We start from the raw sequence: 15,045 nt of genomic DNA, 5'->3' as shown, positions 1-15,045 counted from the left end.
GATCTTTGAACTTCTTTTTTGTTTCGCCCTTAGGAGGGATATAGGTTTTCATCTCTCTCTCATAACGGGCCTTGTCCGCCTTTGCCATGTCTTCAAATTTACCTTTCTCTTTAGCAGACATGGTCTTCCACCTCTCTGAACACTTATTAGAAAATTCTGAGAAGTTGACAGAAGCATCTGGGTGCTTCTTCTTGTGCTCCTCTCGGCAGGTTTGCACGAAAAATGCATACGATGACATTTTGCCTCTCGGCTTCTTAGGATCTCCTTTGCCCATGGTTAGTTATTTCTCGTCTGCGAGGCACAGAGTCGCCCAGTGCCGTCTGGCTCTGCCTGGCCTGGTGCTGTCTCTATGGAGCTCAATGTACTGCAATCTAAACAATGGCTTTTAAACAAGAGGCTAAAATTAAAAAAAAACACAACACAACAACTTAACATTCCACAGAACCAACAACCCAGAACAAGAGCGCCCTTCTTACAGAGTCCTGCTGCATCACCCAGTCTCCAAAATGGAAATAGTGTTATTCTCACTCATTATATCTAAAAGATGGACATGAGGAAGACAGAAAAAGAATTGATACATTTGAATTGTAGTGGAGAGAAGAATATTGAATATACTATCAAAACAACTGTTGGACTGTCAAAACAACAAACAAGTCTGTCTTGGAGGAAGTACAAACAGAGTGCTCCTTAGAGCAAGGATTGTGAAACTTCATCCCACATATTTATGGCATGTTGTTAGGAGAAGCCAGTCTTTGGGAAAATACATAAATGCTGAGAAAAGGAAAGAAAGGAAGACCCTCAGTGTTATGGATTGATACAATGACTTCCACAAGATCCAGATCTCTTCTTCATAGGGTTGCTGTGAATCATAGTTGAATAGACAGCATCTAACAACAACAATCCTAATTCAAAAGATTTTCCTAAGGGAGTAAAAAGAGAACAAATTAGGAAAAGAAAATAATTACAATGGCACATTTGATTAGGGTTTAATTTCTAAAATACATAGAAAAGTTTAACTCAATAACAAAAAGTTCAGTGAAAACATGGCAAAGGATATGACCAGATACTTCACCAAAGAGAACGTTTAGGCAACCAACAAATACATAAAACCTCTTCTCAATTATTAGCTATTAACCAAAAAAAATCAAACAAAAACCCTTTTGCTTGAATTTGTTCATTTGTTGAATGAATTCTAATTCCTTGTGACCCTGTATTGACTTTCTGAGGCTATGAGTCTTAATAAGAGCAGATTGCCTCATCTTTTTTCTGCTGTGACTCATGGGTTCAAATTACTAACCTCTTAACTAGCAGCCCAACACATACCCCACTATACCACCAGGGTTCCTTTTATTACCTTTTTCTTCCACTAAAGACTGGTGGTGTCGTCTATAGAATTCTAGGTTGCTATCCCAAAAGTGACACCTGTGTGGTGATTTAAATCCACCAGCAGCTCCGTGGGAGAAAGACAGGAAATCGCCTCCCAGGTGATAAACAGCCTCTGAAAACCTGCAGAATAGTTCAGACTCCATGGCAATGAGGAGTTGTTGAATTTAAAGACTACATATATAAGATCCGTATGACCTGTTGCAACTGCCTTTTAATTTCTTAAAGATACTGTTAGGAATTAATCTCATTTGTAACCAGGGCTGATTATATATTATATGATTACACTAGTATAAAGTGTCAGTTATATGTATACACATAGAAAGTTCTTCATTGGCTACCAGGATTAGAAGAATGATTTTCTAGATAGTAGACATTTGTTACTGTTGTTTTTTTATTTTGGTTTTTGTGGTTTTTTTGTTTGTTTGCTTTTGGTTTGTTTGTGCTTTCAGTAAAAGTTTACAATGCTAAAACAACTATGAGATATCATTTCACCCCAGTCAAAATAGCAAAATTTAACAGAACAGCAAGCAACAAATGCTGGCGAGGTTGTGGAGAAACTGGAACCCTGATTCACTGTTGGTGGGAGTGTAAAATGGTGCAACCCCTGTGGAAAGCAGTATGGCGCTTTCTGAAAAAGTTGCAAATAGAGATACCATTTGACCCAGCAATTCCACTACTGGGAATATACCCTGAAGAGACCATAGCTGACATCCAAGCAGATATATGCACACCCATGTTTATTGCAGCTTTGTTCACAATAGCAAGGAGTTGTAAACAACCTAAGTGCCCATCAACAAACGAATGGCTAGAGAAGCTGTGGTATATTCGCACAATGGAATACTATGCTGCATTAAAAAACAAGGAACTCATGCAATATTATTCAAAATGGTGGACTCTGGAGAACATTATGCTGAGTGAAATATCCCAGTCACAAAAGGACAAATATTACATGATGCCACTGTTGTAGAATGGGACTGTCCTTGGGGTTGGGGAGAGACTGAGTAAGATGGGTTCAATAATGTATACTGCACTGAAACAGAGGAGGGAGAGAACCGTTTAAAAGAGAGATGTAACTGGGTATTTCTGTCATCACAGGAGACTAGAGCGAGGGCTGCATGGTGGAGGGGACCTGGGGGAGGGTTTGTAAAACAATGAAAGAATCTTTTCTTTTACTTTTCCATAATTTTTGGACTCATGTACTTATAACTTGTTAGTCAAATTTGTGTCTTCTAGGTTGCAACACCCCCATGATACATCTTCAAGGATATGTACATGTACAGCCAAGCACAATCAATAAGAGTGCATCTGAATTCCAAAATCAATCTCCATAATAGTCTATGTGTTTCCTACTGCCAAAGGGGCCCTTTAGAGTAGTGAGAGAAGATCTTCACCCTGAAACCCACAGCGTCCCTTTTCAGCAGGAAGTAGCTAAGAGAATACGCCGTCCCCTTTTCCTTATGACTCAGGGTGAAGTCTCTCTCAGGGAGGAGTGATAGGGAATGGCAAAGGATACACTGACAAAGAAGATTAATCAGAACTGGCTTTGACAAGCACTGTGGCATTTGGACAAGAACAAACTGGGAGGAGGGTAGAGAGAATAGTGCAACAATGAATGAGTGGAAGCCCAAAATCTCTGTAAATGTTTATGAAAATTAATAAAATATAATTATAGAAAAAAAATTATTTAATATCTACCAAAAATATTGAATGGATTTCATTTTGTCCAGTAATCAGATTGCTGGAAATATTGTGTGTAAATCTCTGTCAATAAAATTCTATTTCCCCCCCCAAAAAAAAAAAAGTTTACAATGCATCTTAGTTTTGCATTCAGTAATGCACAGTCTTTGTTACTTTTGGTAATGAGTAAAAGTAATTCTGAATATGGATGAAGGCAGCACAACTTGACAAAGGTCAACATGTATCTATCTATACAGCTGTATCTTGAGCTCTGGTAGTATAGTCCATAGCATATTACACTGCAATTCAGAAGGCCACCTGTTTCCTTCCAATGGTTTAAATTCACCAGCTACCACTGAAAAAGTTGGGTAGTTTCTGCCTGGTAAGATTTAGAGTTACGGAAACCCAGTGGAGGGTCATTGAGTCAGTGTCGAATTTCTGAGTTTATGTATTTATATTGCTATGTGCAATCAAGTCAGAACTGACACATAGCTCGCCCGTCAGTGGATTTTTCCAAGGCTGCAAATCACACAGGAAGAGATGCCCATCTTTTCCCTATGGAACAGCTGGTGGATTAAAACCTTGTGTCTTTGGGTTGGCTGTTTAACTCCTTACCAATAGTCTACCAGAGCTCCCTTTGAGTATATATAATCACACTTAGGAGGAAGAGTTACAGAGACTTGCTAGACATATTCACACAACTCACAAGACTAGTTTACTGTGTTAAAAGACCTGAGATTTTATTTTGGGGGATACCGGTCAGTTGACATATTTCACGAAGGTCATGTTCTGCATCCTCATTTAGGGAGTGGCATCTGAAATCTTAAAAGATTGCAAGCAGCTGTTAGAGATACAGCTCATTATTAGTCTTACCATATAGAGCAAAAGATCATAAAGGAAATCAAAGACTCAAGAAACCAGTTGCTGGGATTGAGCCCATGTGAACCACAGCCTGAAGAACTAGATGGTGCATGGCCACCATACTAACCATTTGTAAATGCCAGTTTCTGTTTATCCTAGCTACTGAAAGGTTTCACTGTTAAATATATCTGTCTGAAGAGACTAATTTTTCATCAAACCTTTGTTGAGCTCCTACTGTGTCATGCACTGTACTAGGTGTTAGGGATACAGCAGTGAGCAAGACAAAATTCCTACTGTTATAGAATTTCTACTCTGGACTGATTATTAAGTTCATTATTACGTCTTCAGAATTATTACTAAATTCTGAAGTAGAGGACACATAACTATAAATTAATTCATTAGTGTACTAACTAGAAGGATTATAAGATTAGAATAATCATAATAGGATTGTTGTTGTTGGGTGTTAACAACATAATAGGATTATTATTCATTTGACCACCACAAACCCATAGTGACCCTATGAACAGCCTATCTGTACCCCTGTCCTGTGCCATCCTCATCCTCTCTGATACACAACCCATTGTTAGCCATCCTTATCATCTTTGATATATTTGAGCCCACTGTTAATATAAATAGGTTCATGGTATTTGGTTTTTAGATATAATAACAACATGAATAACATGGATCTTCTTTTTTTTCTTCTTCTTTTCTTTTAGCTTTAAAGAAGCCCCCTCTTTCAGTTTCTCAACATGAGAATCATCAAACAGTCTCCCACTTTGCAACTGGACAGCCTCTCTCCCCAAATATGGCTCTAGGTATGTAGTCTTATTGTCAGAGTTCCACTTAAAAACCAATTTATTGGTTATGGATTGTTATGTAATAAAATAGCATTTAGCAGCACAATTAAGTTGTAGCCATTTTCCAATTAGTGTTGCATATTTTTGAATCACTGGTAACAACTCTAGTGGCCTACTGGTAAGAAGCTGGCTGCAATCGCAAAGGCATGCAGTGCAAATCCACCAGCTTCTCTGTGAAAGAAGGATTGGCAGTCTCATCCCATGCCATTTACTGCCTCTAAAAACCCACTGTAGGGTCAGCTGTTGGTCAGTTCTGACTCAACGGCACACAACAACAGTAACAACTCATTTAAGAGAAGTCTGATAGCCTACTGGGTAGAGAATTGTGCTGACAACCCAAAGGGAAGTAGTTTAAATCCTCCAGCTACTTATTGAGAGGAACATGGGTAATCACCCCCATGTACTTTCTAGCCTCTGAAATCACCTTCTTTAAATGTGTTCAACTTTATCTCATAAAGACTTTCTGTAAATTACTATTTTTGTTGTTAAGTGCTATTGAGTCAGTTCCAACTCATAGCAATCCTGTGTACAACAAAAAGAAACACTGCCCAGTTCTGTATTACCTTTGCAGATATTACTGGGCTTGAGCCCATTGTTGCAGCCATTGTGGCAATTTATCTCACTGAGGGCCTTCCTTTTTCTCACTTGGCCTCTGCTTTACTGAGCATGATGTCCTTCAGAGACTGGTCCCTCCTGATAACCTATCCAAACTATACAAAACATGCCATCCTTCATTCTAAGGAGTATTCTGTCTTGGACAAAGTACAAGATTGTTGTTGTTGTTATGTGCCGTCGAGTTGTTTGCGACTCATAGCGACCCTATGCACAACAGCCCTAAACCCTGCTCTATCCTGCGCCAACCGTACTGCCTCTGACACACCCATCCCGATTACCCCAGTCACCGAATCAATCCATCTCATAGAGGGTCTTCCCCTCCTGCGCCATCCCTCCACCCTCCCAAGCATGATGTCCCTCTCCAAGGACCCGTCCCTCCTGGCAACATGTCCAAAGTATGTCAGATGAAGCCCCAGAATCCTTGCCTCCAAGGAGTCGCTTGGCTTAATCCTCTCCAAGATGAATCTGTTTGTTTTCCTGGCAGTCCATGGTATTCTCAATACTCTTCTCCAGCACCACGGCTCAAAGGCATCAACTCTCCTTCTGTCATCCCTAGTCATTGTCCAACTCTCTGATGCATAACAAGCGATTGCAAAGACCATGGCCTGTATCAGGCGCACCTTAGTCTCCAAAGAGACACCGTTGCTCATGAGTACTTTAGAGAGGTCTCTAACAGCAGACTTTCCCATCGCGATACGCTTTTTGATTTCCTGACTGCTGGTGCCAGGAATGTTGACTGTGGAGCCGAGTAAACTGAAGCTGTGAACAATCTCAATCTCTTCGCCATCCATCCTGACACTGCCAATTGGTCCGGTGGTGAGAATCTTTGTCTTCTTGACATTGAGCCTCAGTCCATACTGAAGGCTGCAGTCCTTGACCCTCTGCAGCAAGTACATGAGATCCTCCTCAGTTTCAGCAAGCAGGGTTGTGTCATCTGCATAACACAGATTGTTAATAGATCTTCCACCAATCCTGATGCCACAATTCTCCTCATAGAGCCCAGCCTCTCGGATAATCTGCTCTGCATACATGTTGAAAAGGTATGGAGACAGGATGCATCCCTGGTGTACACCCTTCCCAATTTTGAACCATGCAGTGTTACCCTGCTCTGTTCTGACTACTGCCTCTTGGTCCAAGTATAGGTTTCGCATTAGCACAATTAAATGTTCTGGGATTCCCATTCTTCTCAGAGTCAGCCACAGTTTGTTATGATCCACACAGTCAAATGCCTTTGCATAATCAATGAAACACAGATAGACACCCATTATATGAATACTCATCTGTATTTGCTGCTTACTGAATACTCTATGAATGTGATTTTTTGTTTTCTACTGAAGAGCTATTCAAATTATAGAAATGTTTCCTAAAATGGGAATTGTTATGATTGAAAGTAGGTGCTTAAGTGATTGAAGGGAAGAGGTAGGAGTGAATCAGTGTGACATAGGTTTCTGAATACAAAATTAATTTTTAGTTAATTAATTAAAAGATTTGAATCATTTTCTTGATAAGGAAAGGAAGAGCATGGAGGAAGACAGATTATATCCATACTGATAAGAAATAGTGAAGAGTTCTCAGTTGAGTCACTGTTTCTAAAGATGACTTAGAGTTTAGATCCTAAAGACTTAGTTGATTTTGGAGATTCTTGATAACAGTCTAGTTTAAAAGGAAAGAAAGTTGCAGCTATCTTGCCATTTTAAATTTTTTTGTATGTCTGTTATTTATTGCTTTGGTAAGTGTGTTTATATTCATTATTAGAGATAATTACTTGGGAATGATTAATAAATTCCTGGCAGCTAAAATGGCATTTGTTACACACAAGATTTCATTACAGAAATGAGACCAAACTGGGGGGGAACCCCAAAACAGCTGCCTAATTTCAGATAAAAATTGTGGCCTTAATTTGATGTTTGTGTTTTTCTCACACATAAGCCTTAACATATGTTTGTGTTTTTCCCCCCATAGATACACACATAAACCACAATGGAAACCCTGGTACTTCAAATCAAATACCTTCCAATTCTCATCAGCATTTAAATCCAGGCCCAAACATGGAGGATGAACCCAGAATTCAAACAAATATACTAAAGCAGGGTACCAAGGATAGAGTTGGTGATTTCCATAAATTGAAGCAAAGTAAGAATCTATTGATAAATGTGTGAAAGATTTACTTAAGTATGTTTGTAAATTTGAATTAAAGACTTTATTATCATTATTCTCTTTACTGAATGTGTAGTAAAGTTATGTGCATTTAAAGAGAAAGTATTCCAATAATAACTATAAGTAATGGTACTATTTAAAAGAAAGATAATTTATAAAGACAAGTGAGTAGAAACTGTTTCAAAGACCAAAGTGTCATATAATAAATTTCAGGTGAGTTGACTTTAAAAATGCTGTTAGTTCTTATGACTATAAATTTCTTTAAAGAAGAAAAGTGATTGAAGATATATTGTTCTAGACCAAAGAATGAAAACCCTGATTGGGAAGATGGAATTTGAGAAAATGAACCATTCTGGAAGAAGTATAGATCTGGGGAGACTGCCTAGTGAAAGGCTCAATCCTGCTTCTCTCTGTTCCTCCCTTTCATTTCTGTGTTATGAGAAAAGCAAATAGAATAAATTTATTTGCTGACTAACTGCTTCAGAGGTACTAATTTAGATAAAGAGATGATGCATGTTAACTTATATAACCCTCTAATTGGTAGACTGTGAGGAACTGTGAGAAAAATCCTGGTAGTAGAAAATAATTTGGACACAAGAGTTCCCTAAACTCAGTTCCCTTAAAACTGTTTCTCATTCATTGCCTCTCCTTTTCACAGCTTTTTTCCTTCTTCAGCTTCCAAACAGAATTTCTAATATCTTCTGTTTCTTTTATTTTGTTTTTATGATGGCTTTTATGGGGGCCCCTATTTACAACAATGTTTAGTTATTTGAACACAGGTTGTTTATAAGGTGAGCACTGTATAATGCTCACATTTGTGGGGTGTTTATTCAGGATATTTTTGCTGGCTTATAACAGTCATATAATTGCAAATATATTATTATGTAGTCAATGATTAGTTATTTAGTTTCTTTTCCTTCCCTGATATTTTGAAGAAATAGTTTATCTTCCAGAAGATTTTATTTTTACTATAGTTTGTCTTTCTTCTTTTTTTTTTCTCCTTAAAAAAACAATCTTTAGGGAAAGAATGTGATAGACAAAGAATTGTTGCGACATTACTAATCTCTACAAATTATTTTGAAAAGATCCCATTGAGTTTTAAACTTTCATTCTTTTACATTTATCATTAATGTGTATAGTGTATAAGTGAAACAATGTATGTACTATTTTGTGGTTTACTTTTTAAATTGACTTTTTTCCTAAATACATTTTTCTCTATTATCAGGTAGTTACCTACTTGTCATTTAACTATAGATGCATAAATGCACATACATGTATACATACACCCACAATTTGATTAAGGTACTAACAATAGTTCACTTAGCTGTTCTCTTATTACTATTTAGATTATTACCTAGGGTTTGGTGTGGTGTTTTTTTTTCCTTTTTTTCATTTTTCTTGTCTTGACTAGAAATTTTTTCCTCAGTTTGTTTCCTGCTTCTCCTACTTTGGGTGTTCCTTTAAAAGTATAGTTCCTAAATTGAAAGTACAAGGTGAAAGCATTTGACTAGCTTTAGAGCTTGTGTTTCATATATCAGATTGTTTTCTGGAACAATTTTGTATAGTTTTCCTGAAGATGGTTAAATATGACAATTTCCCTATGTCCTAACCATAATGAATTTTATCCTTTTCGTAATATATTTAGAATGTAATGATTCCTTAAAGATATTTTCATAAACATTTATTTTCTGGTGGCCTGGTCATTTTTGTGAGGTATTTTACTGCAGTTATTTCTAGGTTTATAATCTGTATATTAGTTTTGACTGTTTAGTCTGAGACTCTGGAGGTTGTTTAATATCTTTATATAATTCATATAGTAACTATATAAGTTCCTTATTGCAGTTTTTCTCTTCTGCCACCTTTTCTGGCATAAAACTTTGTTGAGTTTTATTTTACAAGTTATTTTAAATTAGCAAATTTAAAATAATTTTTGTTTTCATACACATGACAAATGTACCATATACAACTCAGTGGCATCTAGTACACGTATGGTGCCAAATAATCATTATCACTATCAAGTTCAAGGACATTTTCATCATCCCAAAAGGAAACACCCTAACTACTTATTTTTTTTTCTCCTCCCAAACTGTGTGTGTGCGCACGCACATTTACCATCAAATCATATCTAACTGGTACAGGAGGAGATTGTCCCTCCTTGTCCAGCAGAACATCTTGTGGATTCGAACCATCCCCCTCAATCTTTAAGCACTTACTTCCCATTCCTCCCTTCCCACAATGGCCAGTAATCAAAGATCTGTGTTCTGACTCTTTTTTCTCCATAAAGTATATATTTACCTATTCTGTATAAAGCATATAAATTGAATGATAAATTTTGTGGCCTTTATGTCCAATATTTTCTACTTAGCATAATGTTTTCAAGATTCATCCATGTTGTAGTGGATATGGGTACTTTATTATTTTTTACGAAAGGGTTTTGTTCTATTGTACATAGGGTCACTATGACTTGCAGCCAAATTGACAGCACTAATTACAAAAATAACAAAACCTTGTGTATGCATGATGTCCTGTTACATATATGAAGTATCATATACTAAAAGCATTGGCAAAACAACAAGGCCCCAGGAATTGATGGATTACCAATTGATGGATTACACAGCCCTGGATGTACTCACTAATCTATGCGAACAAATTTGGAAGGCAACTACCTGACACACTGACTGGAAGAGATCTGTATTTATATCACATGCAAGTAAAATCTTGTTGAATATTACTCAAAAAAAGCTGGAATAGTATATTGACAAAGGACTTCTAGAAATCCAAGTTAGATTTAAATAGGCTGTGGAATGAGGACTATCATTGCTGATGTCATGCGGTTCTTGACTGGAAGCAGAGAATACTAAAAAGATACTTGTGTTTTTTGACTATGCAGAGGCATCTGATTCTGTGGATCTTACAAAGTATGGAGAGCATTGAGAAAAATGGGAATCCCAGAACACTTAAGTATGCTCATGTGAAACCTACACATAGACCATGAAGAAGTTGTCCAAACAGAACAAGGAAACACTGCCAAGTATAAAATTAGAAAAGGTGTCCATTCGGGTTGTATCTTCTCGCTGTATATATTCAATGTGTATGCTGGGCAGATAATTGAGCAGCTGAACTATATGAGGAAGAATGTAGCATCAGGATTGGAGGAAGCCTCATCACCAATCTGCATGACACAACCTTGTTTGTAGAAGATGGAAAGACTTGCACTTTTGCAGAAGATCTAAGACTATAGCTTTCAATAGGGATTATACATCAACAAAAATCCTTACCACTGGACCAATAGGCAGCATCATGATAGAAGGAGGAAACAGCTGAAGTTGTCATGGGAATTCACAATCAGCTTCCACAGTAGCAGCAATCAAGTAATCAAAAGATGTGTTACTTTGGGGAAATCTGCTGTCAGAGACCGCTTTAAAATGCTAAAGAGCAAGGATGTCAGTTTAAAAACTATGGAAAACCTGATCTAAGCTCTGATCTTTTCAGTTGCTCTGTATGCACTGAGAGTAAGGATAACAGAAGAAGAATTGAAGTCATTGAATTTTGGTGTTAGTGAAGAGTGATGATTATTTCATGGACTGTGAAAAGAAGAAATAAATCTGTCTTAGAGGAGGTGTAATCATAGTATTACTTAGAGGCAAGAATGGTGAAATTACATCTCGTATACTTTGGACATGTTATCTAAAGGAACCTGCGTTGGGGAAAAGACATCATTCTAGGAAAGGTAGACAGTTGGTGAAATAGAAAAAGACTTCCAGCAAGACAAATAGACACAGTAATTGTAACAATGGTCTTCAGTGTGACAGGTTATAAAGGTGGTGGATCTGTTGTTCATAGGGTCACTACAAGTTGTTGTGGCCTGACGACCCTAACTGCAACCACAAAATCATGTTTGGATGATATACTATCACAGTTATGTAAGTAATAATTTTTATTCTTTCTCTTCTTAAAGGTAAACTACCTGGTATATATGATATACTATCATGTACCGATGATATGTTAGTATATATACTATTACTTTCTATATGGTAATATTTTGAAGTGACACTGAATATTGTGCCACAAGATTGTGTAGGATTTCATTCTATTGTACATAGATTTGCTATGATAGGAGCCAACTCATGAGCACCTAACAACATCATGGAAATTATAAGAGTGATTTTTCTTATTTATTTTTAAATATTTGGGAGGATTCCACCTAGTAACAGAGTAAAGACCTGCAGTGTTCTGGATCAAGGGCTTCATGCTGAAGCTAGACCTGGAGGAAATGAAACAGAAGATGCATGAAGATAATAGCTCTTCCATACACAACTTTTTCATCTGTGTGGCTCTACTGCAAGTCACTCCCTTTATCTTAAAGAAAGTGGATGGCATATAGACTTGACGTAACATCTGAAGGCATGTTATGAAGACTTGGTTAGAGTTTTCACTCATTTGCAAATTAATAGACTCAGAAAGACCTAAGAAACTCTCAGATTGAATGGCCCTAAAAATTCTACTTGTTAATAACAATTTGCTTTGGACTTTCGTAGCTAAAATGTAAAACTGGGAGCCCCTCCACCAAACCCAGTCCCTATCCAGACCAACCTCTTAGGCTTGGCCTAAGATTGAAGATGCCCAGGTTCAACAACCCCCATCACCATTGCAGAGGCCAGAGTAACTCTTCATGTAGCAGACAATTACTCCAGGAACATGCAGACCACTGCATACCCAGACCCTCACCTGAAAGTCTAGATAAGACATCTAGAGTGGCCCCAGGAGATGCCATTCTCATCAATGCCATCATTATTAAATGGCGTGCAGCCAAACCTCTTCAACAATGCTAAGACAGACTTTACACAGTCATCTTAACTACCCCCAGAGTGGTTAAGGATAAAAGAAATGACCAGCTTGAACCAGCTGCCATGACATCCATATTCTCCCCTGGCTACTGGTACAGGGTCATCCCACTCTAGCCTCTCAGCCCCCAGATCTTTCCCCTGTTCAGCAGGAAGGAGCTCACTAAAGAAGCTGGGATGCCAGGCTGGACCAAGGTCAAAAGGAGAAGGAAGAATTCAAAAAAAATATCGACATGTCAACAAAGGGAGTGAATAGCCTTGCCTAGCTGACTAAACCACAATGGAGTGCCCCTCCCTTCCTTCTGTAGAAGACCACTCACCTGGCTAAACAACAATGAAATGTCCCTCCTTTCCCTTCCTAAAGACCCTTACTATAAAAATCTGCCCTAATCTACCTTAGGTATTTCCCTGGTCTGTCTGTCTGTCTGTCTCTCTCTCTCTCTCTCAAGATCAAGGAATCCCACCCAGGAGCACCCGCTGCTTTTAGTTTGGTGCTTTCTCTGGTCCCTTCCTTGAGTCCTTGGCCTTACATCCAGTGTGAAGACTTAATAGGAAGAGACTGCTGTCTAATGGATTCTAATCTGGAGCCTTTTGTTAATAGTAGAACTTGCTAAAGATTACTATAACAGAGCTCAGATTTTAGCAATAGGATACTAACATAGCTGTAAGTTTAAAAGAGAACATTTGAAAAGTTAAAGTCAAATAATAGATAATTGGATTGGAATCCTAGAAAAAGTTTAACTGGAGCAAGTGGTTTGCAATTTATTATTACTCTAATATGTTTGTTTGATTGCTGACTGAAAATCATCAGTTTGTTCCAATCTTCCAATTTCTGGGTGTAGGAGTGGAAATCTGTATACTCCTCCTGTAAAACTTTACCATCTTGGAATCTCAGTGGAGGATCACTGTAGTAAAAATTGTCTTTACAACAGTTAATTTGGTTTGGATTTTGCTAACCAAAATGCTGGTAGTAGTTCACATTGCCACCCCTCCCACCTCAAGTACTGCAGAAAGAATGGTTTGCTTCTTGAAATATTAGAGCCAAATATAATAGCAGCAGATCTTTATAACACTATGAATCGGAAGGTTCCTAAAACAACAAATAAAAAAAAAAGACAGGCAATGGATTTTTTTAGACAATTTAAAAAAAAGTAAAACTGGGAAAAATGAAAGGATTTCTTGTGAACATAGTGCTTCTTTGTGCCTGTGATCTTCAACCTCCAAGAATGTTGGTATAATTGTAAATAATGTCAAACTTCATTTTCTAGCAAGTATTAATTATAAGAGAATTGTGTCTGAAACAATAAAAAAACCCAAATAATATTTGACACAAATTGCTGTGCTCAGCATCTGTTAAAATATCTGATGCTTTTAGATTATGCATAAATTGCCTATTGAAATTAAGTTTATTATTTTTTCTTTTTAAAAATTATTTATACCAATGTATTTTAATAATGTTTTATACAAGAAAATGTTTACTATCTCTATAGAACCTATGGATCTATTATTTTTACTGCTGTTCCTATTTATATACAAAATGTGCCATTAGTACTCTTGTGTAAATTTGGCCTTGCTTCATCATTACACAGAGTTGTAGAAACATTTATTAATAGGATTTGCCTCACAATTCTTTTCCTTTGGTTTAATCCTTGCAGAGTTTTGATAATAACATCTTATTAGCTTGAAATATTTTCATGTAACAGATTTGGAATAAACTTTTAAGGTGAAAGAAACCCTTGAAGTTTAAAACTCTTCTTTGCTAGCATCTTTTCGGTATACTGTTCTTCCTGTCTCCATTATCTTGTCCAAGTCAGTCATTCCTTCCCTTCTACTACTACTTCAGTTGTACACTTTTTTAATATATATATCACCAGATAGCCTTTCCCCCCTCTTTATTTTTTATTGAACGCACTTTCATTAGTGGATTTCGTTGTTGTTGTTGTTGTTATATGCCATAGAGTTTACTAGGACTGTTTTTCGTCTAGTAAGATGAAATTGTTAACCACCTCAGTCTTTTCACCATCTGTCGTGATTCTGTCAATTGGCCCTGTGGTGTGGATCTTTGTTTTCTTGATGTTGAGTTTCAATCCATATTGAAGACTGCAATCCTTTACCTTATGCAACAAATGCTTCAAGTCTTCCTCATTTTCATTGACCAAGGTTGTATCATCTATCTAACACGGTTTATTGATGAATATTCCTCCAATCCTGATGCCAAATTCTTCTTCATTAGTGAATATGTCATATTAACTAAATAGCTGTTTATGTATATGTCTTTATTACAGTTTGAATTCCATGAATGTAAGAATTCTGTCTTATCCGTTTTTGTTTGTACAGCCTAGCATGTACATAGGAAGCACATTGTAAATAGTTATCAAATTGTTAAATCCGGTTGGAGGTTTTTATTTCTATATACACTTGATAAATATGCTAATATATGATCATGTCTTCCATTTATTCTAAAATTCTTCGTTGTAAAATTTTCAGAGGCATTTCAAAAGAATGTCTTTTTTAAAATTGGAGTTTGCCAGTTACTTAAATTTTTTGTCAAATAGCGACTGTAAATTTTTTTTTTTTTGGCGACCTGTAAATTCTGAAAACCCTATGTACAACAGAACACATTTAGATAACAGAAACGGCAAAGGAGG

The 15,045-nt window shown here is 37.0% G+C and overlaps 1 protein-coding gene across 2 annotated transcripts in view; it reads left to right on the top strand.

Moving 5' to 3' along the window:
- Positions 1-15,045, top strand: part of LOC102873576 (protein CASC4-like) — a 141,261-nt gene that overhangs the window by 83,258 nt on the left and 42,958 nt on the right. For both annotated transcript variants that reach the window (XM_006882952.1, XM_006882951.1), the window contains exons 7-8: positions 4,641-4,739; positions 7,359-7,529. In XM_006882952.1, the coding sequence (XP_006883014.1) occupies positions 4,641-4,739; positions 7,359-7,529 (270 nt within the window). The remainder of the gene's footprint in view (positions 1-4,640; positions 4,740-7,358; positions 7,530-15,045) is intronic.

Source organism: Elephantulus edwardii, unplaced genomic scaffold (assembly GCF_000299155.1).
Source record: "Elephantulus edwardii isolate Elephantulus edwardi_28Jun2011 unplaced genomic scaffold, EleEdw1.0 scaffold00026, whole genome shotgun sequence".
Classification (NCBI taxonomy): domain Eukaryota; kingdom Metazoa; phylum Chordata; class Mammalia; order Macroscelidea; family Macroscelididae; genus Elephantulus; species Elephantulus edwardii.
The sequence above is the reverse complement of the archived record's forward strand: the minus strand, read 5'-3'. Positions and strand labels throughout refer to the sequence as shown.